The sequence below is a fragment of the Pleurodeles waltl genome, chromosome 4_1 (genome assembly GCF_031143425.1).
Source record: "Pleurodeles waltl isolate 20211129_DDA chromosome 4_1, aPleWal1.hap1.20221129, whole genome shotgun sequence".
NCBI lineage: Eukaryota > Metazoa > Chordata > Amphibia > Caudata > Salamandridae > Pleurodeles > Pleurodeles waltl.
This window is the reverse complement of record NC_090442.1, coordinates 732064677-732091868: the sequence shown is the minus strand read 5'-3', so window position 1 is coordinate 732091868 and position 27192 is coordinate 732064677. Positions and strand designations below refer to the sequence as shown.

The 27192-nt window shown below is 45.9% G+C and overlaps 1 protein-coding gene across 1 annotated transcript in view; it reads right to left on the bottom strand.

Annotated features, from left to right (window-relative positions):
• Positions 1–27192, bottom strand: part of LRGUK (leucine rich repeats and guanylate kinase domain containing) — a 386639-nt gene that overhangs the window by 309937 nt on the left and 49510 nt on the right. Inside the window, exons 2-5 of the mRNA XM_069229317.1 lie at positions 14707–14814; positions 14509–14590; positions 12001–12101; positions 11593–11674 (exon numbers count right to left, since the gene is read on the bottom strand). Coding sequence (XP_069085418.1) covers positions 11593–11674; positions 12001–12101; positions 14509–14590; positions 14707–14814 — 373 coding nt within the window. The remainder of the gene's footprint in view (positions 1–11592; positions 11675–12000; positions 12102–14508; positions 14591–14706; positions 14815–27192) is intronic.

Here is a 27192-nt window from a genome sequence, read left to right as displayed (position 1 = left end):
AAAGTCACTCTTTTAGGCATGCTTACAATCATTTTTTGCCTGTTTATCATTGTGTTCAGATGGTCGCCATTGGAATCCTGCTAACCAGAACCCCAGAGATTGTGCTCTCTCCTCCAAATGTGGTTGCTTCAGAACCTTTTACATCCCACAAATGGCATACTGGTGTACCCCTGTAAGTCCCTATTATATGGTACTCAGGTATCCAGGGCATTGGTACACCAGGGGTCCCCCATGGGCTGAAGCATGTATAATGCCACCCATGGCAGCCAATGCAAACTGTGTCCGCAGGCATGCTATTGCAGCCTGCGTCAAACGGTGCATGCACACGTTCACTGCTGGTCACTGCACCAGGTCATTATAAGTCCCTCTATGGTAGGCCCTCCTAGCCCACAGAGCAGGGTGCAGGTCCCTGTGTGTGAGGGCATCCCTGCATAAGCAGAGCTGCACCTATGAACTCCAGTTCTAATATACTGGACTTCGTAAGTGCAGGGAAGCCATTTTACTCGTGTACTGACCACGGACCTGTGGTTCAGCTACATAATGGTAACTCCCAACCTAGGTATGTTTGGTATCAAACATGTCGGAATCATACCCCAATACTGATTCCAGTATCGGTGGCATGATCCCATGCACTCTGGGGGCTCCTTAGAGGACCCCACAGTACTGCTCCTACCAGGCTTCAGGGTTTGCAGGCAGCCCATGCTGCTGCAGTCACTCAGACAGGTTTCTGCCCCCCTGCTGCTTGACTAGCTGAGGCAGGGGAAGGCAGAACAAAAGATTTCCTGTGGGAGAGGGTCGCAACACACTCTGCCTTGGAAGTAGGTGTTACAATGCTGGGAGGTGTCGCCTCCTCAAGCCACTGGTTTGCTTTGCATGGCACATTTGGTGTCCTCCTTGTATAAACCTGTTTGCCCCAGTCCCTGCTCTGGTGCAAAAGCACACAAAGGAAAGGGGAGTGACCACTCCGCTGTCCATCACCACCCCAGGCGTAGTTGCCTATAGCTCCTCCAGGTAGCCACTTGATTCTGCCATCTTTAAAACAAGATGTGCAGAGGCCTGTGCGGGTATTAGAGCTGCCATGTCAGGCAGGTGACGTGTGTGACCCCCTCAGATAGGTGGTCACCATGCAAAGTGACCAAGCCCCCTGTTAGGGCTATTTAGGGACTCCCTTGTAGGAGGGTCCCCGGATTCTGCATGCAAGACTCCACAAGAACCGCAAATGGACACTTCAGGAACTGATAAGACTGCAACTCCTGAGATGACCTCGCCTTGAAACATTGTTTCCCCGGTCCTTCCAGAAAAAGCAACATTTCCACGGCTGTGCATCCTCTGGGGTCAGCAAGACTTCAGCTGCACCAAGAAGCAAAGAAGGAACTGATATGACTGCAACTCCAGGAACAACCTTGCCTTGCAACATTGTTTCTCCGACTCCTTCTAACAACTGCAACATTTCCACAGCTGTGCATCTTCTGGGGTCGGCAAGACTTCAGCTGCATCAAGAAGCAAGAAGGACTCTAACTTGGAGTGAAGGAGTCAGTCCCCTGCATCTGGAGGCACCTAAAGCAATGACGTCTGGCAGCATTGGATCTGCTCTCCTCCAGAACTGCATGGATCCTGCAAAACAGGTGGTGGTCTGGAGTGGTCTTCTTGGCCCTCTCTGCCCTCTGTCCATTTTGGAAGACAGTGAGCCCTTGCCTCTCCTTGTAGGACAGTGCGCTATATGTACCGCAACTCTTGCACCAACCAAAGCTTGTTGAATCCTGCTCCAAAGAATCTTCAGGCTACAAGTAGCCCCGGCCCCCAGCACTTCATCCTTGCAAGGACAGTCTCTCCTCTGCTGCCCCAGCAACGTGGCACTCCTCTCCAGGTGCGCTGATAGGGCCTTGCTGCAACTTACTGTGCCTGCAGCCAGTGGGTTGCCTGGGGGGGCTGCAACTACTCCTGCTGCTCTCCTGACTGTTGATGGTCAGCCCAGACTCCCCTCCAAGGGTCGAGTCCCCTGGACCTTGCTGGTCCTCTTCAGCCTTGCAAATTTTCTTTTGCTCCAATCTGCCAAAGCTTGTTGGTGGTCCTCCTGACCAACTGCGACCAACGTGGAACATCATCTGCACAACTCCAAGACCTCTATTGCAGCTCCTCCACAGCTGATCTTCATCTTCCCTCGTCGACCCACTTCTTCATCCACAGAAGGGTGGGTAGTGGCTCCTGCCCCATCTAGACACTCCATTGTGGACTGGACTCTATCCCCTTCTTTTGCAGGTCCTCTTCCTCCAGAATCCACCTCTGAGTTCCTCTGCTCTGGTCCTTTTCTTGCAAAGTCCCTTTTCCAAGTCTTTTTGTTAGTCCTTGGGAAGACAAGGTACTTACCTCTGCTCTCCTGGTCGCTGGGGGTCACTTTGGTACTCACCTTTTGGGGTCCCAGGTTCTCCCAGCTCCCCCCTAACTACTACATATCCTTGGGTGGGGGACTGCACTTCACTCCACTATTTTAGTATATGGTTTTGCCCTACCCTAGGGCCTCAGCTATTTTCTACAATTTCTAACTAATGCTTTTTGTAACACTATATATATACATATATATATATAGTACTTACCTCCAGTTGGGGGACTGAATATAAGTAATCTAGTTCAGTGTTACTATAATAAAGTGCTTTTACAACACTGTGTGGTTCTTTTCAGGTGTGATAAGTTGCTGTGTGACTGCTGTGGTATTGCAAGAGTTTTACACTCCTCCTAGCTACGTCTTGGCCCACAGCCACCTCTAGAGAGCCCTGACTCCCTTGACACTGTCTTCATTCACTAATAGGATTTCCCTGGACCTGGTATAAGGTGCCAACACCATAGGTGTCCACCACACAGCAGGCTAGCTTCCTACAATGGCCCTTCTTTGCTTCTTATAGGCACTACAAAACACACATTTCAGAGTCCCCCTGGAATTATTCCGGAAGACTCAGGCTGAATTTAGGTTCCTGCTCTGGGATAGCAGGCCGCCTCGTATTGCGCTAGTGAAACTACACCAGGGGTATACGAGGGGGGCCTGGCAATCCCAAATATTAGACTGTACTATTGAGCAGCACAGCTCCTGGTGATAAATGAGTGGGCATTCTCAGAACGACAAGAGCCAGCATATCGCACAGTCAGAGAGGCCATTTGACAGAGGTCAAAAAAGGGAACAAGACCTCCTGTATCACATGCAAGCAGTAGTACGAGCATGGAGAGAGGCCACGGCCTACCTGGGATGGAAGAGTAAACTCACCAGCATGACACCATTGTTGGGAAGTGACCTGCTCCAGAAGGTGGGGTGCCTGACAGGATTCTCAAGGTGGGAACTCATAGGCATTGAGCACTTGGGTGACGTGTGTCGGGCCCAGGAGCTAGTTCAATTTGAGACCCTTCAACAGGAGTATGACCTAGCAATCACTGAACACTACAGATACCTCCAACTTTGACACGCACTCCGCAGACACATCCCAAGAGACACACAACTGGCAGAGTCAACATCATGGATGATCGATTGTTAACGGAACCCATTGCGGGGAAAGACATCTCAGTAATACACCGAAAGCTAGTCAACAACTCCTCTGATCCATTGGGGATGCGGAGAGCATCCCGGTGGTTGGAACTGACTTTTGGTCACTAAGACTCATTTTATATTGGCACAGCTGTATATTAATTTATTGAGAAAACTGTATGTTTATGGTGATTGATAATGTATAATTAGGTTATATATAAGAATATTTTATTATTCTATGTTTGTCTAATCAGCCTTGAGGAAGTCGCATCAGGACGAAACACGTGTCTGCTGAATTTCACAGTTATAAGCATGAATGCACTTTGATGAACTTACCTTGGACTCAATTGTCGACTGGACTGAATTTTACAGTTACAAGCATGAATGCTCTTGGATGAACCTTTCTTTGGACATAACTGTTTACTTCGGTTCTTCAAAATTGGAATATGTGGTTTAGGAGTCAAATATGAAGTTTACAGTTTAAATAGGTTGTTTTAGTAACGTTGGTGAACGATTTGTTCACAAGGAAGGTATTTTGTATTATAATTGATATTTGTATATTAAAGTTCTTTCATCTTTATTGAATATTTGCCACATACTCGTTGTATGATTTGTTTATTGTTTTGTGTATATATGGATTTTTGCTATATTGAATTTACTATAGGTCTTTTGAATCCATTCACTTAGACAACAAGTTATTTGTATATTGTGTGCTCCAGATAATGTTTTTTACGCAATTCTGGCAAAAACTTCCCTTGGTCCTCACAGGAAGGATCGCGCTGTCTAAAATTATCCTCCTCCCCAAGCTACTTTATTGCTTTGTCAAGCTGCCCATACCCCCTCCAAGGACCATCTTCCGCACCCTTGATCAGTTGCTAGGTGACAAAATGGAACACAGGCAGGTAGCTCCTCACAAACTACAACTACCAGTAACCCAGGGGGGCCTAGGTGCTCCTTCTTCTGAATCCTATTACCTAGCAGCCCAACTTCAATGGGTAACCGCTGCCGGGTGGAAAAGAACACATTCGAGACCTCCACCAATACTAGCCCTCTTCCAACGTACATACTTCAACAGTTCCTCCAACCTACCATTAAACTACACCGCACCGGGTCACTCTTTGGTTGGATAGCCCGAAAGTGCCTCACCAGAACCTTTCGCCAGATCAGACGGACAAAGTCTTACGCCACCAATATCCCTCTGCCGGGCCTCCCCAGGACAACAGGCCCTATATTATTAAATCGACTGATGGAATGGCAAGTGCACAGCATTGCCAGAGTGGGGGGTCTTTCTCGTGACGATCAGCTCCAGACAGTCGATCAGCTGCAAAAGGATCATGCCCTTCCCTCAGGCAATTTGTAATGTACGGGCACATCCTTGCCTCCATGCGGGCACTAAGGGGACCCCTTACAGAGGAACCGCCCCAGAACGAGTTCCTACACACCTTATACTTAATAGGCCCAGGGCATCACCTAATAACCTGGCTCTACAAAGCCATCTGAACAAATGCAGACATCCTGCTGCATCAACTTTGCCAGAGATGGGAAGATGACATCGGTAGGGTGCTTCATGACTCAGATGGGCCAGAGCCCTAGAATCTCCCATGACCATATCCAGAAATGCACGCTTTAAAAACATTCAGTATATGATTCTGCACCGAGCCTACCTGATCCCCGCCAGCTCAAACAAACTTTTCCCAAATGCACATTTATCCTGTCCACGCAGCTCCCACAACGCAGCAGACCTCCAACACAAGTTCTGGTCCTGCGCAGTACTCCAGAGCTACTGGGACGGAATACACACTACCCTAGCTACAGTCACAAAACTTGATGCACTCAAAATGTGGGCAGCCACAGCACTGGGCCTATTCCCCCATTAAAAACACCAGAAAGTAAGGGCCGCTTTGCCAATCTGGCATTCCTACTGGCCAAGCAACTTCTAGCTCTGCATTGGAAGGCTCTGCACCCTCCCACATTGACTCAATGGCATGCTGCGCTCTCCCAATGCGGAGAGGCGGAAAGTTCTGCATTACACTGGGAAGAAACTCACCGCATATGGTGACGCCCTATAGCAGTAGCATGGGATACCATGTGCCTACAATTTAAAGAGATCACAACTGAAAATTCCCCTCAGAGCTCCCCTCACCACAATTTCGATGACGCCCCTCATCCCTGAGCAAATACCCTCAAAGCCTCTCCACCATCTCAAACTAAAGAAGCCTCCTACATTGCTGAAATAGTCCTTACACTCCCCTTATTGTCCACCCTGGCAATCGCCTGATACTTCACTCAATAAGACACAGGAACATTATCAGCCCTCTGTTCTATGCTCATAGCCCACCACATCCCCAGTTCAGTAACTCCGCCTTCGCATACTTCTCTTTCATGCCTCGTGAGACACAGACATCATCACAGTTTACATAGCCAGCAGCAGATAAAGCACGCTAGATTGCTACATGTTGCCACCACTATAGTCCCATGCATTGTCATTGACCCCTATTTTTATTTTTCTGCTTAATATCTCCCGAAAAATGCTCAAAGGAGAAATGGTTGTATAATGAAAACTCAATAAAAATATTTGGAAAAAAAGACTAAAGTTATGCCCTTAAAACATCAAATTTAAAGATCTGGGAAATTACATCTACAAGAGTAAACAATAGAAGAAATATTGGCATACCCTTATCTTGGATATAAATTGGACTCTAAGGGGTCATTTGCAGCACAAAAAGAAGACCATCTGAGCAAACGCGGAAGCATTAAACTTTGCCCTCTCACCCCTAAGGAAACGTCTGTGGGGCCACAATTTCAAGGCCTTACTAACGGTGGTGAGATCTAAACTGGTCCCAACGCTGTCAAATGAAGGGGAGATCATGCTAGAGTAGGGACGACAATATCCTGGAGAAATGCATACTGCAAACATACAAATAAGTGTTTCATCTGCCAAAGTGCGACTCCCTAGTCCAAGTAAGATTAGAGTTTGCCTTGCCAAAATAAACAATAGCTAGGCAATGCGTTGTTCTTAAAATGTCACTGCTTGAGGAATGCCCCCAAGATACCCTTGCACACTACGCATGACTTGAAACAAACTCAGAACAAGGGAAATTATGCTTTGCCACCTACTTGCAGACCACCTTAGAGAATTTAGGACTCCTGGATGTGTGGGATCAGAACATCAGTGACTCCATTTTTAAGAAAACATTGAACTCTTGCATCCAGCAGAAAAGCCGCCTGGATGACAAAGGGTTATTGGCAAAGCGTGTGCATGGGTTGCTGGTGATGAACTCATATGAAATCTGGAAGGAACAACCATATTTTGTCCTCGCTCTTTCATTATCCACAAAGAAGGAGCTAATGAAATTGCGTTTTGGCCTCCTCTCAATGCTCAAGTTCATACCCAAATGGCAGATTAAGGGACAACTGGAGAATAAGATGTGCCACCTGCATATTGTATGTTTGTATCCAAAGTTACTAGCAAATCGCAGGGCCTTGTTGCGCAGAGAATTTATTGCCCAGGGAGTTCGGACTTGTAGGGAAGCTGTGTTTGCGACTGTCAACCCACAAAATCCCATGCTGAACGCATGATTGGTGCAGTTTTTAGCAATTTTTAATAGTAATATGAAAATGCACCAGGGGTCTGATTTGGGATTTGGGAACCGAGAACGCAAGGGTCCTTAACATCCCACTAAGCGCAGGCCATGGGAGAAATCAGAACCCCTTTCCACGGCACTATACCAAACTTTCCACTAAGGCCGGCTTGCCAGAGGAAGGGTGCAATGTCTACAGACCCCTATATCGACTCTTCAAGTAATTGAATCTGGGGGATTAAGAACATGCTCGTAGGGCCCCCCGGTTTACAGTAAAGCCGTCATCCAATAGGAAAATAGCTCTGTATTTCCTGCTTGCACCAAGCAATTTTTCTTTGAGCAGGTTGGCATAGTCAATAATTTTACTGTGAAATTGACTTAAGGCCGAGCTGCTAGGGGAAGGTGTGATGTTTACAGACCCCTATCTCGACCCTTCAGGTAATTGATTCTGAGGGATTAGGAATCTTCTCGTAGGGGCCCCCATGTTTACGGTAAAACCGTAATCCGATAGAAAAATAGCTCAGTACTTACTGCTTGCACTAAACATTTTTTGCACGATTGTTCATGCCTGCTAGAGGTATCTTGAACAATGCACTTTCAGGCTCACTGCGTGACATTAAGGTAATTGAACGTAGGAGTTTTAGAACCTGCTCTCTGGGCTTTCAGGATCATGGATACACAGGCAACTGTTACGGTTTTGTATTTATTATTCGCATTAAGCACTTAATGTACGATTGGTTATGCTTGCCCTAGAGGCAACTCCTGCATAATTCACAATGCACTTTTAAGTTATTGTGTTTTATCCAAACCATAAGAGGCTTGGTTCAATTGCACCTAGTTAAATAATATTTTTATGTACAGTTACTAGGCCGAAGTTGGGTGGATAATGAATGCCGGGCTCCATAGTTGGTTAACCTGTGATGCTTTAATTTTGTTTATTTATGTCCATTCGTTTTTTTTTGTTTTCTTTTTTAATGGAAATATCTTTGGCACTTGTTTATGTTTTTAATCAACTAATAAACTACATTTTTCATTCATTCAACATTTTCCGACTTGCACCATAGATGCGGTTAGTTCTGCCTTAAAGCTCCTGCTAAATTGTCAATTCTTTCTGATTGAGAAGTTCAGGATCGTGGGGGAGACGTCGGTAACGGTTGCAAGATAAGACTTTTCCTTCAACCAAAAGCTTCGGATCATAATATAAAACTTAGCAATTCTTAACACGCCAACAGGAGCGCCTTTCTCCTACACCTAGCGGTCTTCAATCTAATTAGCATAATTCCTAAAATTAGAACAGTGAGTTATTTACCAAAAAGATGAAAACACAGAGGGGTGAATAAGGCAGATCATCAGACAGCTTGTACTCGACAGGCGAACTGTACCTTAGCAAGTTTTTTGAAGACACCCTGCTTCTCTGGTGACATCTTACAGACAGTCTGTTGACTAGCACCACATCCTATTGACTGCTCCTAGCTCCCTAGCTCCTGCTTGCAGCACATAATAAAGGTGCAGTCTGCTGCATCAAATAGAAAGTAATCCATTAAGGTCAAGGACACCTCGGACATGGGTCCCACAAAACAGGAGACCAGTTCTCTCTGCAGTTTGAAAACTCCAAAAACCACATCTGCTCAAACTGAAACAAAACTCACTTTCTAACCTTCCTCACATGAAAGGTACAGGACAACGGACTGATTGAACATCTTCCAAAGTTTTGTGCTTAATTTATTTGTCCAGTTGCCTGTTCGTCCTTTGACATACAGGGGGTCATGGGTTGGCGGGAGCACCGCCAACAGGCTGGCGGTGCTCCGCAGGGCATTCTGACCGCGGTGGTTTGGCTGCGGTCAGAACAGGAAAACCGGCGGTCTCCCGCCGGTTTTCCGCTGCCCTGGGAATCCCCCATGGCGGCGCAGCTTGCTGCGCCGCCATGGGGGATTCCGACCCCCTCACCGCCATCCTGTTCCTGGCGGTTCCGCCCGCCAGGAACAGGATGGCGGTGAGGGGTGTCATGGGGCCCCTGGGGGCCCCACTTTGTATTTCAGTGTCTGCTTTGCAGACACTGAAATACGCCACGGGTGCCACTGCACCCGTCGCACATCCTCCACTCCGCCGGCTCCATTCGGAGCCGGCATCCTCATGGAGGGGTGTTTCCCACTGGGCTGGCGGGCGGCCTTTTGGCGGTCGCCCGCCAGCCCAGTGGGAAACCCAGAATACCCGCGGCGGTCTTTTGACCGCGCAGCGGTATTCTGGCGGCTCCCGCCGCCCGCCGGGGTCAGAATGACCCCTACAATGAGGTTAATGGTGAAGGTAATCAATTTTCCCACATTTTTCTTTCACCATAATGAAACACCTTTAAGGCCTTGGAGCTATTGGCCCATGCTACTACCCTACACAAAATTATGTGGTGAACTATTTTAACAGTAGAATCTAGCACGGAGATTAGCCTGTTGCAACTGCCATCCAGTCTGTTTTCATTTTTAAACACAAGGACGATAAAAGCCGGTATGTCAAGAGTTTGGTAGTTTAAAAGTGACAGCTGCATTAAAACATTTGTAATTAATGAGACCCAAAACTCAATATTTCTTTAGAGAAGTCCATAGGGATCCCATTCTGGACCAGGGGCCTTGTGAGATGGACTTAGCGTGATAGCTGTAACAATTTCATGAAGCTCAAATTGAATATCTAAGAGGAAAAGTAAAAAGAACTACGGAGATGTGTCCTTGTTACCTATACCAAGACAGTAAATGCATCTGAAATGCTCCACCCACATATCAGATTAACCTTCATGGGTTTAATTTGAGTTGACATTCTTCCAGAACCTCTTTGTAGTGTTACTTTTGCAGGATCTCACTAAGTTTTCCCAGGTTTCCTATTTCTAGTAGCCAGTTCTACTCCACCTAGCTTTAGCTATATCTTCCTGGGCTCTAGGAGTTCTATTTAAACCCAAACACAGACCTTGATTGGCCTACCTGTATTCACTGCAATGCCAGCAAGGCTGAGAGTAAGTGTTACTTTTAACAGGGAATAAAAGTGACTTTCTTATGTATTGGCCCAATATAACAATCATGCCTCATCCCCAGTCAATAAAAGTAGCCATTGCTTATCAAGATCCTCCACGAGTTTCGCTAAATTGCAAAAATTTGAAATCCTAGAGGTTTTTATAGAACTTAACCCTGTGCTATCCATTTTGAATCAATAGGGCATCATTTGCTTGAGTACAAGGGGTCAAAGAGGGTGAGACTAGTACCTTTTTTGAGTTGAAATCACCCCCTATAAAAATATTAAAACAGTTCATGGTTAAGTAGGATTTATTCCTCAGAATTTTGACAACCAGAAACAATGCATCAATAATATGGCACGTTTTCACACAGATTAACTGAATTATGAACGTTGGTGACAAAAAAGTTAAAATTAATATAGGACTAGTTGCAGGTACTTAAAAGAACATAACAGCTGTCTAGGGAGGAAGTGTGAGATTTAAAAAGAAAACGCCTAAAAATATATCTCATTTACTTTCTCTGAGACGTGGAAAAGAAAAAAATGAACAAGCCATTTGGTGCTCTCCAGCAGCACAGGGAGCCTCTGGGAGAAGAGACATCATCTTTCCAGTCACACTTAGTACCCCTTCCGCCTCAAACACAAGTTGTGTGAGAGAAGAGACATCATCTTTCCAGTCACACTTAGTACCCCTTCCGCCTCAAACACAAGTTGTGTGAGAGAGGAGACATCATCTTTCCAGTCACACTTAGTACCCCTTCCGCCTCAAACACAAGTTGTGTGAGTGCAGAAGTTTGCCCCTCCCGCAGCACCATATATGCTGCCCTTGTGTGCCAAGGCCTGGGCTTTCATGAACATGTGGTGATAGGAGATGAAACAAAACTAGCCTGAAAAAGTCAGTTCTTTAGTTAAACCGCACCAAAAATATGTTTTGCTGTGATTTTACAGACAACCTCGTAGGGTTACGGGGGCAGCATGGAGAGTGTAGAAGCTTGAATGTAAGGTGGGAAGTAGCAAGTGCGAACAAGTAAAAAAAAAAAACACCATGTACTCCCATGGTGTGCTCATAGGAACTTTGGTGGGATGTGGAAAGATACAAGTCATTCAGTCAAAAGGATGGTAAAGAAGCTATGTTCCAAGAGAGGGAGCATCACAAGAAAATAAATATACTTTTAAATACAATTTTTAATTACAAATACGATTGTGAATCAGATTGAGAAGAAAGCTGACCAATGATAAGCAAAGGGCTGACCCAAAGCCCACTCTAAGGATTGGTAATCTCCATAACAGGTCTTCAACAGACCGCAAAAAGTTGTCTGTAAGTGAGACCTAAAATGTCAAGGTGAAACTGTATTATTGCTAAAGATTACAAATTTCAGAACATTTAGCACAAATAATATAGAACATGGATGACTCTTGAAGTTTGAATTGTGAAGATTTAGAGAGTGGTATTTTGATTCAGTCTAACTAATCCCAGGATCTCCCTGCTGCGCTTGAAAAGGATACTGCTCAGATCGAGGCTTGTAAGGGCTTGATAGGCAGACAGGTCTTTCATTTCTGTGATGATGTTGTGTGAAAGGTCAACCACCTAGAGAGAAAAGGACCTAGCAGTTTAGTGTTTCACAATCATGTTATGATTTCTCACAGAATGTTTTGAATCTGGGTATCATAGCATTGCCAGTACAAACCTAAAAAACAAAAGTGGTGGGCTTTTTCATTTGTTTTTAGCATGAAAAATGCAAAGCAGGGTACAATTATAGTCTCTCCTTGCAGTGACCAATTCCACAAGGTAGCCATAGAGTTGAACGTTGTGAAGCATAACAGAGTGAAAGTCATTGGTTAGGAGTCATGCACACCTCAAAGGGCAACACAAAGTAAACTGACAGTTCTGAGCAAATCATTTTTACATTTTACCTTCAAATTTCTTGGTGGCTCAAAATCCAAAAAGGTCCTCAGTTCATTGTATGAAGCATCAAGCTCAAGCAAGAACGGCATGTGGCCAAGGCATGACAAGTCTAAAATAGAAAAAATACATTTATGTTATTCTTTTAAACAAAAGTCAGAAGTTTGAAACCCAGCCAGGCCAACTCTGCATTCCATTTAAATAGTGGTCTTTAACAAAGGTGGTTGTTAAAATTTCAGCAGAACATGAAATAAGAAGAGAAGTGCTATAGGACAAGTCTGCCATGAGAGAATGCTAATACCATGACCAGGTTACTTAAAAGGCTAACATATCATCAACCTAATTCATTCCAACAAAGCTCTGAAGCTAGGAATAACCTTTTGGAAATATTATGTTGTTTAATTGGAATTAAGTGATAATAGATGGCAGGAGAAAGGCATGGACAGGGCCCTGTGAGAAGAGAGAATCACTTGCCTTTCCATTAAACAGTGAAAGAGGATATGGGCACAAAACATAAGAAATAGGGTGAAGCTGAAGTTCAGATTCCTCAGTTTGAAGACAAACCACATGCCAAAAGAGATGGCTATTTAAAAATAAATACTCAGATCGATTAGCTTGCAGGTAGACTACAGACTATGAGCTGAGGGACTGCTGAAATATCGGGTATTCACGAAGGACTAGACAGTACCAGTTTAACTACATTGATCATAAATCTACTGTCCAAGATATTATGAATTGCTAATGAATATCATATTGAAATTGATCATGTACACACTTCTTTGACACCTCAGGTGAGCCCTGAGAAACCACATCATGAAACGTCAAGATTCTGACAATGAAAAAGGAAAAACTGAAATCAAGTGGGTGTAGGAAAGTAGCCTCTTTCTAGCTTAGTTACCCCCACTTTTGTCCTGTTTGTCAGGGTGTTTGAGTGTGTTCATTGGGATCCTGCTAACCAGGACCACAGTGACTATGCTCTCTCCTATAAATTTGGTTGCTACTAAATATTTCTTCCCACAATTGGCATATTGGTCCTCCCATGTAAGTACTTAGTATATGGTACCTAGGTACCCAGGGCATTTGGGTTCCAGGGGATCCCTATGGGCGGCAGCAGTTATTCTGCCACCCATAGGGAGCCCATGCAAAGGGTTCTGCAGGCCTGCCGTTGCATTCTGCGTGAAACGGGTGCATGCACCCGTTTTCACTATAGGTCAGTACACCAGGTCACTATAAGTCACCCCTATGGTAGGCCCTCTCAGCCCAGAGGGAAAGGTGCAGGTGTGCGAGGGCACCACTGCACTAGAAGAGGTGCCTCCACAAACTCCAGATCCATTTTCCTGGACTTTGTGAGTGCGGGACGCCATTTTACATTTGTACTTGACATAGGTCACTACCTATGTCCAGCTACATAATGGTAATTCCAAACCTGGGCATGTTTGGTATCAAACACGTCAGAATCATACCCAAATACTGTTGCAAGTATTCTAAGTATGATTCCATGCACTCTGGGGGCTCCTGAGAGGACCCCCCAGCATTGCTGCCACCAGTCTTACAGGCTTTCCAGGCAGCCCAGCTGCTACCACCCCTCAGACAGGTTTCTGCCCTCCTGCTGCTTGATCTGATCAAGCCCAGGAAGGCAGAACAAAGGATTTCCTTTGGGAGAGGGAGGTAACACCCTACCCCTTTGGAAATAGGTGTGACTGGCTTGGGAAGGGTAGCCTCCCTAAGCCACTGCTTTGCTTTGGAGGGAAAATTTGGTGCCCTCCGTGCATAAATCAGTCCACACAGGTTCAGGGACCCCCAGTCCCTGCTCTGGCACAAAACTGGACAATTGAAAGGGGAGTGACACGAAATCTCATAGAGCTTTTTGTAACTTTGCAAAATTCCATAGAGTCAAGTTCTGCGAGTTCTGCCCAGCCCTAAAATACATAAGCCACCCATGCAGATAAGTTATTCAAACATTTTTAATTCACAGAACTCAATATATCAGTAGATACACAATAGGTGTTTTAATTTCTGAGAAGAAATAGTGTGTAATGCTCCAAGTGTGGGAAAAAAAAAAACACAGAGAAAAAAAATGGTGAACACGCGGTGAAGAAGGATAATGACACGAGGTTTAGAATCCTTATTTTGGAAACAAATATACACATTACAAACTACATTATAAGGGAGCAAAACAAATCTAGGGACATTAACAATCCACAAAAATCAATCACAATAAATGAGCAAGACTGTGAAAACGTGTGGCCCTATTCTGGAGTATTTAGGTCTTGAAATGAAGCACAGAGTCCCAACCTGGTTCAAAATGAATTTAGAGTAGTCTAATTGCATCATTATTCTGCTAGATTAGTGACCATATACAGAGGAAGAGCAGCTTCCACATCATCAGATTTACACAGGACATGACTCTGCATCTTTAAGACTCAACTGATGTACTTTAACACTTAACCGAGGTACTTTAACACACAACTGATGTACTTTGCCAGCCAAGGTTTTTCGCTTAATTGATTCCTACATACCATTAATTTTATTGTGCGAAAGATCCAGCTTCTGCAGGTGCACATATCCGCTGAGGATGTTAATGTCATTTAAATTACGACCCTGAGAAAAGAGAAGTTGAAAAGACTGAGGCAATACTGAAGAATGCATAAAAATAGATGAAGCATTTCCAGGCGGGCAGGTTACTTTAAGATCAGCTTTTTAAACACAGTACTCACTGAGAGGGCAAGATGACGGTACACCAGCTCGGTGCCAAGGCCTGAGCGACCCAAGTTGGTCAACCCCTCCACGACAGCCTGCTCCTGTAACACTCCATCTACCGCCTCCTAAATCAAAAGAGGCAATGGCTTTTAGTGCAGCAGACACGTTGAAATTAAAATACCACGAGGAATGGATTAAGAAGCAGCGAAGCCTAATGGAAAAGAACGTTAACCACATAATTTACACACCTACCACATTATACTGATAACGAGCTCAAAAAAGTCAGACTAAACCTCCTATTCAGTTTTTAACACTGGATCGTATTACGACTGTGTCAAATAAGAAACATGTATAACTCCTTTAGCAGGAACATTTAGAAGACATGTATACAGAAGGTTTCCAGTATGTGGAACTCATCAGTTATCAAGCAGCCGCTTCATTTTCAAACTGCCACTTTCGACTGAGTTGTCAACATTTTAAATGCGATTCGCATGTCCCCCCAATATGTGTCGATCGACTTTCTAGCGACGTTTTAACTTCTGCTGATACTTTATTTTTCAATTTGAAACATTAGATTACTAAGGCTGTTTCCTTTTAGCACTGGCTTCGGCTAGGAAGAGGCGCCTAGTAAAGCCAGGCAGTGCACTCTGCACATCCAGCGCAGCAACGAGGGGCAGGGGCGTAACAAAGGCCCCCGCAGGGGATTGGGGGTGGCGAACTCCAGGGGGTCCCCTCAGCACAGTGTACTGTGCACAGGCGGGCGGCCCTTGACTGGGCCCAGGAGGAAAGGGGCACCCTACAGGTGTGTGTGTGTGTGTGTGTGTGTGTGTGTGTGTGTGTGTGGTGGGGGGGAGCGACGGAGGGCACTTTACGTTTCGTTACGCCACTGCCGAGGGGCAGACTCACAACTAAAGTATGGACTTTCGTATTGGTTCACAGTACAAGCTAATGTTCTACTTTTCACCAGTAGAAACTTAGAGCTGCTATAGTCTCGTCTAAAAAAACAGCACCTTGGTCCCCTGTGACATCACTCTCGGTTTCCAACTTTGAAGGTCGTCCACAAAATGGACGGCAGTAGAAGTAATCAAAACTGCTACAGAAAGATAGATTTACGTGGCTCGAGTCTAGATCCTCCACAATGCCAAGCGAGAACAGACATTTATGCCACACACTTTCCGCTCCCTATGCTCTGATCTGATTAATCAATAAGGCTTCTTTCTACACAAGACAACTCCAAAGTTGTATATAACGCTTTACTTGATTCTCAATAAAATCAAATTCATCATTCTATTCCCATCTATGTCAATGGGCACCCAATCAAAGAAGCACATTAATCATTAATTAATCATTAATTCAAGGAGCTTTTTGTCTGTGAACTGAACTTGACATGGGCGTTGGGATGTACTCACTTCGAGTCTTTCAATTATCCTTAGCTTCGTGATCAATTCCACTACTTTCTGGTGTCAGGGTAACCTATGGGTTAGTTATAGTTACTTTTTGCCTTTTAATTCATTGTCCCTTCCACTCGAAACTCCAAGCGGCTGACTGTGCATACTCCTTCCAGAACCCTCACACCTGGCCCCAACTCACATACCTGCCATGCCGATGGCTCTGCCGTAACTCCCCTAAATCTGCCTTAGCCCTGCTCCAATCCACTGGCCTGCTCTGTGACAAACTCTGCCGAAAACCTGCTTGTCTGGCATGCTTGTTCAGTTAGCTTTCCATCCCAAGGGTTTGCCCTAAACACACACTAGAAAATATTTAGAAGCTTTCTTCGTTGGAGATTGTGTGTGCAATTTAAAGCCTTGAGCCATGCCCTCAATGGGGGACCTATCTCACTCCATGTCTCAGCAGCTAGCAGACTTCTCTGGGAGTCACCACAGCGTTAAGACCTTTGGTCTCATCACAAACATGCCCATTATTCATTTAACATTTGTGGTCAATACTAGCGCATCTCATCAGTCACCTCAATAGTTCAACTCAGGTTTCCCACTGTGGTCTTAATTCTGAGTATACTGTTATCTGGTACAGGGAGGGCAAGGGGCTGTAACCTCAGATTTCAGCTAGTATTCCCAGGGGCATAGCTTCAGGGGGGCGGGTATTTGGGGTGTTACACACTCCAATAAATATATTATTTAACAAATAGTTGGGTACAGGAGCTTTCAGTCGCTGTGGTAAGGATTTCACCTGGAATAGTTAAATACTCACTCAATCACACACACACACACCCACACGCAGCACCCACCCCTCCGTTTTGACGGTCTTAAAATGGTTATTTTACAAAACACTGTGTTTTAAGTACCCTCTGACAATTTGCACTCCTTTCCTTTTCCACTGGCCCTTAAGGTCCCCTCATGCCTGCGTGATTGCTGGAAAATCTGAAATTCACCCCCACCCCTCAGTTTTACTGGCCAAGCTACACCCCTGAGTACTCCTGTACTAAATATTGGGCATTACAAGTTAGTGACCCCAAAATAGGGAATAATGAATGTGCCTGGGAGAACCAGGTGTTTTCCTCATGCCAGTGCCAATTTTGGGACTGCACAGAGGCCATTTACACCCTGATTTGAGCAAGTAGCAAATGGCAAGATGGAGAGTGGTTAGAGTAAGGAGATAAAGGGGTGAGGGTCAGGTGTGGGGGTTGGCAGAGCCCACAGGAAAATGCCTGGGTTGTGGAGCAGCGGGGGCAGGAGGTGGTCAGACTGTGTCACACCGACTGCAACCCCTGCCAGAGTCATTTGCGGTTCCACTGGGTGCAGATTTAAACCCAGCTTTACCAGGTCTGGGATTTCCAGACCTGGGATTACTAGGTTTGGAAACACTGGGCAACCTTTAATAGGGCCTAATTGTACTATCAATGATCTCTAGGATCAACTTTGTATAAGGCATGCATCAAAAGGTTGTGTTCCCCTAAACTTTGCTGTAATGAAGTCGTTTTCTGAACTGTTTTCATTATATTTGAGTTCTTGGCACTTTCCTCTGACCAACACTTAAAACATCAAATTTGATGTCCTCTACCAAGCATTCAAACACCAACTCTCAACACCGAAACAGCAGCTCTTATTACAGAAGCTGCCAAGGGCTAGCCAAACAATATCTTCCTAGGAAAATTCAACTTCCCAGGTGATGCTACTACAAGTAACACGAAGGACATCATTCATGGTTTGCTGACCACCACCAATATTGCACAGCTCTTCATATGGCCAACTAACACCAAAGGACACATCCTGGGACTCCTGTGCACTTCCATGACCAGCATTATCAGCTGCAAATCTTGCTGTACATTCATCTGTACTTACTATACCATCTAACCTACGCCTCCTCAACAGAGCAAGGTCAATGAAAGGATTAGCAAATCCCACCATACCGGGTAACCAGGACATGGAGCTTTATTGACAAACTGAAATCTCAAAAAAGCAAAAGGAAATAACCAGAGTATAGGCCTTCTCCTAAAATGTGGAATTCCATCCCATATGAAATTCACAAGGCACATTTCTCCTGCTTTTAAGAGAGCTTACACTTCTCTTCAAGCAACACCTTGTTGGTTTGTAATCTCTCACCAGTGAAATCTCCCTTAGAAGATGCATCTGGTCTGTGCTTACATGAATGGTGGCAACCCGGAACACCCTACTCAGGGTCTAGCTCCCATTTAACCCCTCTTAACGCCACCCCTTGACTTACAGTCTGCCTAATGTGTAGCCCATCCTACCCAACCTAGCTATACACCGTGTCATCTGCCTTCTCTTTATCAGCCGTCTGCTGCCTTTGATTCTCATTGTACAGATGAACGTTGTTTGTAGGTGAGTTTGTTCTACATAAATAAGTCTGAATACTAACATAAATACGTAGTTTGGCTTCTACTGCCATAAAGGTACTTGTGGAGAAAATTGTGGCTTAAAGAGATTGAAGAACATACGAACGAGTTACTTACCTTCGGTAACGACTTTTCTGGTGGATACATTAGCTACCTGTGGATTCCTCACCTAATGGATTCCTCACCTAATGAATACTCCCATGGCGCCAGCATTCGACGGAAATCTTCTTACTAGTCTCTGCACGTCGACGAGGACGTCACTCTAGCCCACGCGACGCCGTCTGACGTCATACAGGCAATAAGAGGTCCTCGCCGACGTGCCGATGACAGTACCAACATTTTTTACGTGCATGAGAATAACAATAACCCAATGTAATGAAAGAGCAAAGCAACATCTCTTAATATTGTAAATCACACAACATTGCAATAAAATAGCTGTAGATTTAATAGAACCTTCTTTTTTTTTTTTTTTTTTTTAAAAACAAATAAATATATTTATACATACGAATCATGTATATACACAATATATATAGATTTATATATAAATATACACATATATACAAATATCATATATGCAAAATGTATTGCAACTTTGAAGACCAAAAGGAGCACACTCAAGGATTGCTTGGAGAGACCAAAAAGGCAACGGGGAGGCGGGTGGGACCGTGAGGAATCCACAGGTAGCTAATGTATCCCCCAGAAAAGTCGTTACCGAAGGTAAGTAACTCGTTCTTCTGATGGATACAACTACCTGTGGATTCCTCACCTAATGAATAGAGTCCCAAAGCAGTACCACGCCCGGCGGTGGGTGCCTAAATGGTCAAACCAAGAAATCCTGCAGCACTGACCGTGCAAAATGACCGTCCCTTCTGACCTCAGAGTCCAAACAGTAATGTTTCACAAAAGTGTGAAGGGACGACCAAGTTGCGGCCTTGCAGATGTCGACCACAGGAACACCCCTGGCCAAGGCCGAAGAGGCCGACTTAGCTCTGGTGGAGTGAGCTCTAATGCCCTCAGGCGGATCCTTCTTTGCCAAAGAGTAACAGATTTTAATGCAAAGAACAACCCACCTGGAGAGTGTTCTCTTGTGGACTGCCTTTCCTCTCCTCTTGCCCACGTATCCGACAAACAGCTGATCCTCCAGCCTGATATCCTTCATTCTGTCGATATAGAAGCTCAACGCCCTTTTTGGGTCCAGGCGATGTAGTCTTTCTTCCTCCTTTGAAGGATGAGGCGGAGGATAAAACGTGGACAAAGTGATTGTCTGAGCCAAATGGAAGGGTGAAACAACCTTCGGAAGGAAAGCAGCCTTGGTCCTCAACACCACCTTATCCCCATAAAACGTTATATAAGGGGGTTTAACCGATAAGGCCTGCAACTCACTCACTCTCCTTGCAGATGTTATAGCTACCAGGAATACTGTTTTAATAACCAAATACCTTAAGGGGCAAGAATGCATAGGCTCAAAAGGGGACCCCATAAGGAAAGTCAGGACCAAGGACAAATCCCATTGAGGCATAACGAATGGTTTTGGAGGATATTGATTCAGAAGACCTTTCAAGAATCTGAGAACAATAGGGGATTTAAATAACGATGGTTGGTCTGGAAGACAAATGAAGGCTGACAAGGCCGACAAATAACCCTTAATGGTAGCCACTGCACAACCTTTCTGCGCTAGAGACAGTGCAAAAGACAAAACATGTGACAGATGAGCATGTAAGGGATCAATCTGTCTCTCTCCACACCACATAACAAATTTAGACCACCTATTAGCGTAGATAGATTTAGTGGAGTGTCGCCTGGCCGCTAAGATAACATCCACTACATCAGGCGGGAGAGAGAAGGAACTCAGGTTGCCCCGTTCAATCTCCAAGCATGTAGGTGCAGACTCTGGAGGTTGGGGTGTAAAACCTGCCCCTGCGACTGCGAGAGGAGGTCTGCCCTGAGAGGGAGACGGAGCGGAGGGCACAGTGAGAGTTGGAGAAGGTCGGAGTACCATACCCTCCTTGGCCAATCCGGAGCTATTAAGATGACTTGGGCCCGGTCTTGGCGAATTTTCCTCAACACTCGAGGAATCAAGGGTATGGGGGGAAACGCGTAAAGCAACTGGTCGCACCAGGTTATTTGAAACGCGTCCCCCAACGCTCCCTGCATCGGATACTGGAGGCTGCAGAATAACGGACAATGCGCGTTCTCTCGAGTGGCAAACAGATCTACCCGAGGAAACCCCCACCTCTGGAAGATTAAACGGACTTGATCTGGATGGAGACGCCACTCGTGGTCTGCCGAGAATTGGCGACTGAGACTGTCCGCACGCACGTTCAAGACTCCGGCCAGATGGTTTGCTATCAAGCAAATCTGATGGTCCTTTGACCAGGACCATAGTCGAAGAGCTTCTCTGCAGAGAAGGTACGACCCCACTCCTCCCTGCTTGTTTATGTACCACATCGTGGTAGTATTGTCCGTTAGGACCTGTACCGACTGACCACGAAGGGAAGGGAGGAAGGCCTTGAGAGCCAGACGTACAGCCCGTAACTCTAACAGATTGATGTGAAACATCTGTTCCTCTGGATACCAAAGACCTTTGATCTCCAGATCCCCCAGATGAGCTCCCCACCCTAGAGTGGAAGCATCCGTTATGACTGTGGCCACTGGTGGCGACTGCTGGAACGGCTTTCCTTGTGAAAGATTGTTGCTTGCAATCCACCACTTCAAATCCACAGCAGCATCTCTGGAGATCTTGACAGTACTCTCTAGATCCCCTTTGTGTTGAGACCACTGCCTTCGGAGGCACCACTGAAGAGCCCTCATGTGCCAGCGAGCATGCGTGACCAACAGAATGCAGGAGGCGAACAGACCGAGCAGACGAAGGACCTTGAGGACTGGAACTACCGCTCCATTTCGAAACATTGGAACCAATTCCTGAATATCTTGAATCCGCTGAGGCGGAGGAAAGGCTCGACTCAATGTTGTATCCAGTACTGCCCCTATGAACAGGAGGCGCTGAGAGGGCTCCAGGTGAGATTTGGGCACGTTCACCGAAAAGCCCAGGTCGAACAACAACTGGGTTGTTGACTGCAGATGATGCAACACAAGCTCCGGGGACTTGGCTTTGATCAACCAGTCGTCCAAGTAAGGGAATACTGCTATCCCCTTCCTTCTGAGCTCCGCCGCAACCACTGACATCACCTTTGTGAAGACTCGAGGTGCTGAAGTAAGACCAAACGGGAGGACCGCAAACTGATAGTGGTGCGACCCTACCACAAACCGGAGATACTTCCTGTGCGACTTGAGTATCGGGATATGAAAGTAAGCATCCTGCAAGTCGACAGACACCATCCAATCTTCCTTGTTCAACGCCAAAAGCACCTGTGCTAGGGTCAGCATCTTGAACTTTTCCTGTTTGAGGAACCAATTCAAGATCCTCAGATCCAGGATTGGTCTCAACTGACCATCCTTTTTGGGAATCAGGAAGTATCTTGAGTAACAACCTCGACCCTTTTCCTGCTCTGGGACCAACTCTACTGCGCCCTTTGAAAGGAGGACTTGAACCTCCTGTTCTAGCAACAGGAGGTGTTCTTCTGAACAATAAGATGGGCGGGGCGGGATGAGGGGCGGGAACTCCCGTAAGGGAAGGGCGTAGCCTTTCCCCACAATGCCGAGAACCCAAGTGTCCGTTGTGATAGACTTCCACTTGTGGAGAAAATGCCGTAATCTTCCCCCTACAGGAGAGGAGTGAGTGGGAAACGGTGGAAGCCTAAGGCTGCTTCCCCTGCTGCACCCCTCCAGAGGACGAGGAAGAGGCAGAGTGCTGTTGAGAGGCTCCTCTGGTACAGGCCCCACCCCTCCCCCTCCCTCTAAATGACCTATAGGGGAGGGAAGAGGCGGGCTGCTGGAACCTCCCCCGAAAGGAAGAGGAAGAAGAGCCACGCCCAAATCCCCGAAACCTCCTGAAAAATCTAGAAGAGGCAGAGGAAGAAGGAGCTTGCAGTCCTAACGATTTGGCTGTGGCTCTGCTCTCCTTAAATCGTTCCAAGGCCGAATCTGCCTTGGCTCCAAACAGTCTGTCCCCATCAAACGGGAGGTCCAGCAGGGTCGACTGCACATCCGCAGAAAACCCTGAGTTTCGGAGCCAGGCCTGTCTTCTTGCCACCACAGCCGTGCCCATCGCCCTGGCCACCGAGTCGGTCGTGTCCAGCCCAGACTGGATAATCTGGGTCGCGGCAGCCTGGGCGTCCGAGACCACATCCAAGAGACCCTGGGGGAGCTCCGTAAATGAAGACGAAATATCATCCATCAGAGCATGGATGTACCTCCCCAGAATGCACGTTGCGTTGGTGGCCTTCAACGCCAAACTGCATGACGAAAATATTTTCTTGGACTGCGCATCCAGTTTCTTGGAGTCTCTGTCTCCAGGCACCGACGGGAAGGAACCAGGCGCTGACTTTGAGGAACAGGAGGCTTGCACCACCAAGCTCTCCGGCGTAGGGTGTCTAGAGAGAAATCCAGGGTCAGATGGCGCAGCTCGATACCTCCTGGCCACAGCCCTATGAACGGCCGAAGAAGACACCGGCTTCTTCCACACCTCCAACACCGGATCCAGCAAAGCCTCATTAAATGGCAAGAGAGGCTCAGCTGCAGCAGAGGCCGGATGCAATACCTCTGTCAGCAAATTCTGCTTCGCCTCTGCCACCGGCAAAGGCAGGTCCAAAAAGCTCGCTGCCTTCCTCACCACAGCATGAAAGGAAGCAGCCTCCTCCGTATATTCCCCTGGAGATGAAAGGTCCCACTCAGGGGAAGTGTCCAGCCCACTGGCTGTATCCAGACCATGTAGTCCGTCTCCAGAGTCCTCAATCTCTCCCTCCTCTAAGACTCGCTGGTACTCCTGCTCTTCTAAAAGACGGAGAGCACGCCTCCTCGAATGAAGTCTCTCCTCGATACGCGGAGTCGACATGACCTCCGCCGACGTCGAAGAACGGCGCCGATCTCCAGAAGCATCTGACGCCGCGTCCGGCGCCACAGGCAGCTTCGGCGCCGAGGTAGGAGCCGGAGGACGAGGTCTTGGAGCCGATGGACCAACCGGAGTCACAGGGCAAAATCCTGACTTCGACGGAAGGGCAACCTCCGGGGCCGAAACATCCGAAGCCACCGGAGCGGCCACCGGCGCCGAGCCCACATTCCCAAAAGGGAGAAAGGGCATAAAGGGTGCCGGCCGAAGAGGCGCAGGATCACCCAACGAAAAGGCCAAGGGCCCCGAAGGACCAGCCGGAGCAGCTCCTGGAGCCATCTGCTGAAAGATGGTATACATCGCATTAAGAAACGCGGTACTATCGGCTCCAGGAGTGGGAAAACAGGATACTGGGATGCCTGGATCGAGGGCGACCCCGACGCCGGCCTCGACGTCTGCGACGCCGGAGAAAACACAAGAGGCTGCACCACCTCAATCACTGACGCCTGACCAGGCGAAGTCGGTGACGCCGGAGAGGGCAACGGCGTCGATGGATGCGGCGTGACCGTGGGGCTGACCTCCCAAGTCCTCCGACGCCGAGCCGAAGGTGACCTCGAACGAGACTCCTTGCTGGAATGACGTCGTGAGTCTCTACGGCGCCGGGAGTCTCGATGACGCCGGTGAGACCTTGGCGAAGAAGACTTCTTATGATGTTTCTCCTTCTTCTTTGACTTTGCCATGAATAACTTGGCCTCACGCTCTTTGAGGGCCTTCGGATTCATGTGTTGACATGAATCGCAAGTCGAGACGTCGTGGTCGGAGCTCAAACACCATAGACAGTCGGAGTGAGGATCTGTAACTGACATCTTGCCCCCACACTCTCGACAGGGCTTGAAACCCGACTTCCTCTGAGACATTATTACCGCAGAGAAGACTGCGCAGCAGACAATACACTGTAACCACGAAGGTAACAGTAGCTCCCTCGAAGATAACCGTTTCGAATGCACGGAAAAAAGGGAACTGTCATCGGCACGTCGGCGAGGACCTCTTATTGCCTGTATGACGTCAGACGGCATCGCGTGGGCTAGAGTGACGTCCTCGTCGACGTGCAGAGACTAGTAAGAAGATTTCCGTCGAATGCTGGCGCCATGGGAGTATTCATTAGGTGAGGAATCCATTAGGTGAGGAATCCACAGGTAGTTGTATCCATCAGAAATACAGAGTTCATATCAAACATAGCCTAGCCTCTAACATAATCAGTAGGCTGCAGACAGCAGTTTTAGCCCAACAATGCCCTTTAATATGTTTGCTGTAATCTTCTTAATCAGACTGAATGCGAGTCATTCTTAGATAAAAAATAACGCATGCCATTTCTAAAAAAAATAGACTTATAAACATGTGTTCAGTAGCCACTTAACAGTTGCAACTAATGATGTTGTGAGCATTAGAACCCCAAAAAAGACAAGATCAGTTTTATATTACAGTGTGGTTCAGTGACAACCGGGGCATTTTTGTGGCTATTTTAATAAAAGTCAGGCCCAGACAGTGGACAGCATGGGTGCACCAGTATAATCATTTATAGTGATAGTCTGATGTTCATTGTTAATTACAATGGGTGACACAACAATGTATCACAAATTCTTGGGCAGCAGAGACACCATGCAGGATAGGTAAATGTCATTCTGCACTCACAGATAGCAATTTTGACCTGTAGAAACATTCTTTACCTGATTATTTAAGTCCCCAAGGACAACGACAGAAAGCAAGCTTTTAAATCCGTTTAAATGATTCCCTATGCTATAGATGCCCACTGAAACCTCACACTCATAGGAATGCATTCTAACTTTCTACACATTAAGATTCGTCATACATTATAAGAAGCTGAGTCAGTGATTAGTCTAGACAGTAAAATAATACAGACCTTTAAGAAAAACTATGAAAATTCTAGTAAGCACTATTTTTTATCACTAGGGAGGAAGACATAAGGTTTGCCATTAGCGACAAACACTAACCCATCATCTGACAAATTTAGTCATTGGTAGCACACTTTAGATGTGTTCTGAAGATGAAAAGTTGCTGATGGAAGGCCTATTCACTTACCTGTGGAAGGTCACAGAATTACTAGGAAGGCGAAGGAAGAGAAGGCAGTTTTCCAGGTTCATATACGTACTTCAAGTCTATCTCCACTACCCTAGAACATGTCCAAGTCTGCACAATCAATAAAGATTTTTCAAGATAATTAGACACGACATACCCCAAACACAAATAGGTCTTAAATTCAACCAAATGATGTTGGTATATTGAGCTGAAGCCCATGCAACAGATTTTCAAGGGAACTGCATCTAAAGGTATTTTATGAGTTCTAGGGCATGTTTCCCAAAATAATTTCATTTAACACATATCCAGTTCACCACTACTGCAAAAGAGCTCAAATGTAGACAGTATTAGTAAAAGACAAAACAGTTACTTTTGACTTAAATGGCGTCCCTAGCTGATATAATTAAAAACTGAAGGCAATAAAGATTACACATCATGTACAACAACCCAGCGACAAGGATCTGAAACTGTAATGGCCAGAGGCACAGATCTGGTGAAGGAGACCAGAAACTCAGTTTCAGGGTGCAAAATTCTTCACCTGTCTTGATTTGGTTGCTGGTTACTGGCATGTCCCAAGATACAACGCTGAACACTATATTATGACTTTCACTTTCAGCCAACAACAATATGTCTGAAGTGGGTAGATTAACACTGAAATTTAACAACTTGGGCAACTTGCTCAAACAAAAGTGCCAACATCACATCTTTGGACAATGTGTTAACTAAATCTGCCTTAACTGCAAACATCTCACAGAGATCTGATGTGATACTTGACTCTGTTGAGCAGGTGCTAGATTGTCTGTCCAAAAGGCTTAATCATTGTTTTAAACCATGAGATTATCTCCAGAGGGTTGAAAACCCATAACAAGACCATGGAGAGACTGCTCAAATTGAATTGTCTCAAATGAGTTTAACCAATACCAGTGGCCACTTTAAATATTGTATGGGAAAGTCAACATTTTCACTGCTTTATATAGGATGGGAAGATTATTAAAACAATCCATCAACATTTTTAATATCTCCTACGTGAATAAATCATGGGTGGTATTCTCTTCAACTAAACAGGATTAGTTAGTTCATCACCATGAAGAGGAGTATGAACAAACTAAAAAAGAATCAAGCAGGTCAGGGTTTAGTTCATCTCCACGACTAGACCACAGATCATTGTACACTTAAGCACTTACAAACAGATGAAGATATAGATGCATACCCTACTCCTCCCTCAAGGCCTTCGATGCCTATACCTATTTGACAATGTCCAAACAAATGGATTATTGCCCATAGACACTGGGGAGAAATTATCACCAAATTAGTAGTCGTTCTTTTAAATGCAGGAGTAGAAAAGTATCTTGCGACCTATGGAAATTCGAATACTGAACCAAGAAGCAGATACATCATAGACTTCTTGGCTGTTTATAAGGCTATTGTCATGACTATAAAACATCAGGTACAATAAAGAGTCACTGTTCAAAATGGATGTGTGTGTTTATTTCCTGCATAAATATCCACAGATATGCTATGTATAAATAGGATGCTTTTGAAACATGCATAGTTATCCAATTTACTGGCGAACTGACACAATCAACCAGACCTGTTACCTATTTGAGAAACTCCAAAAGTAGTTTTCGGCTGGAAGGCCACAAT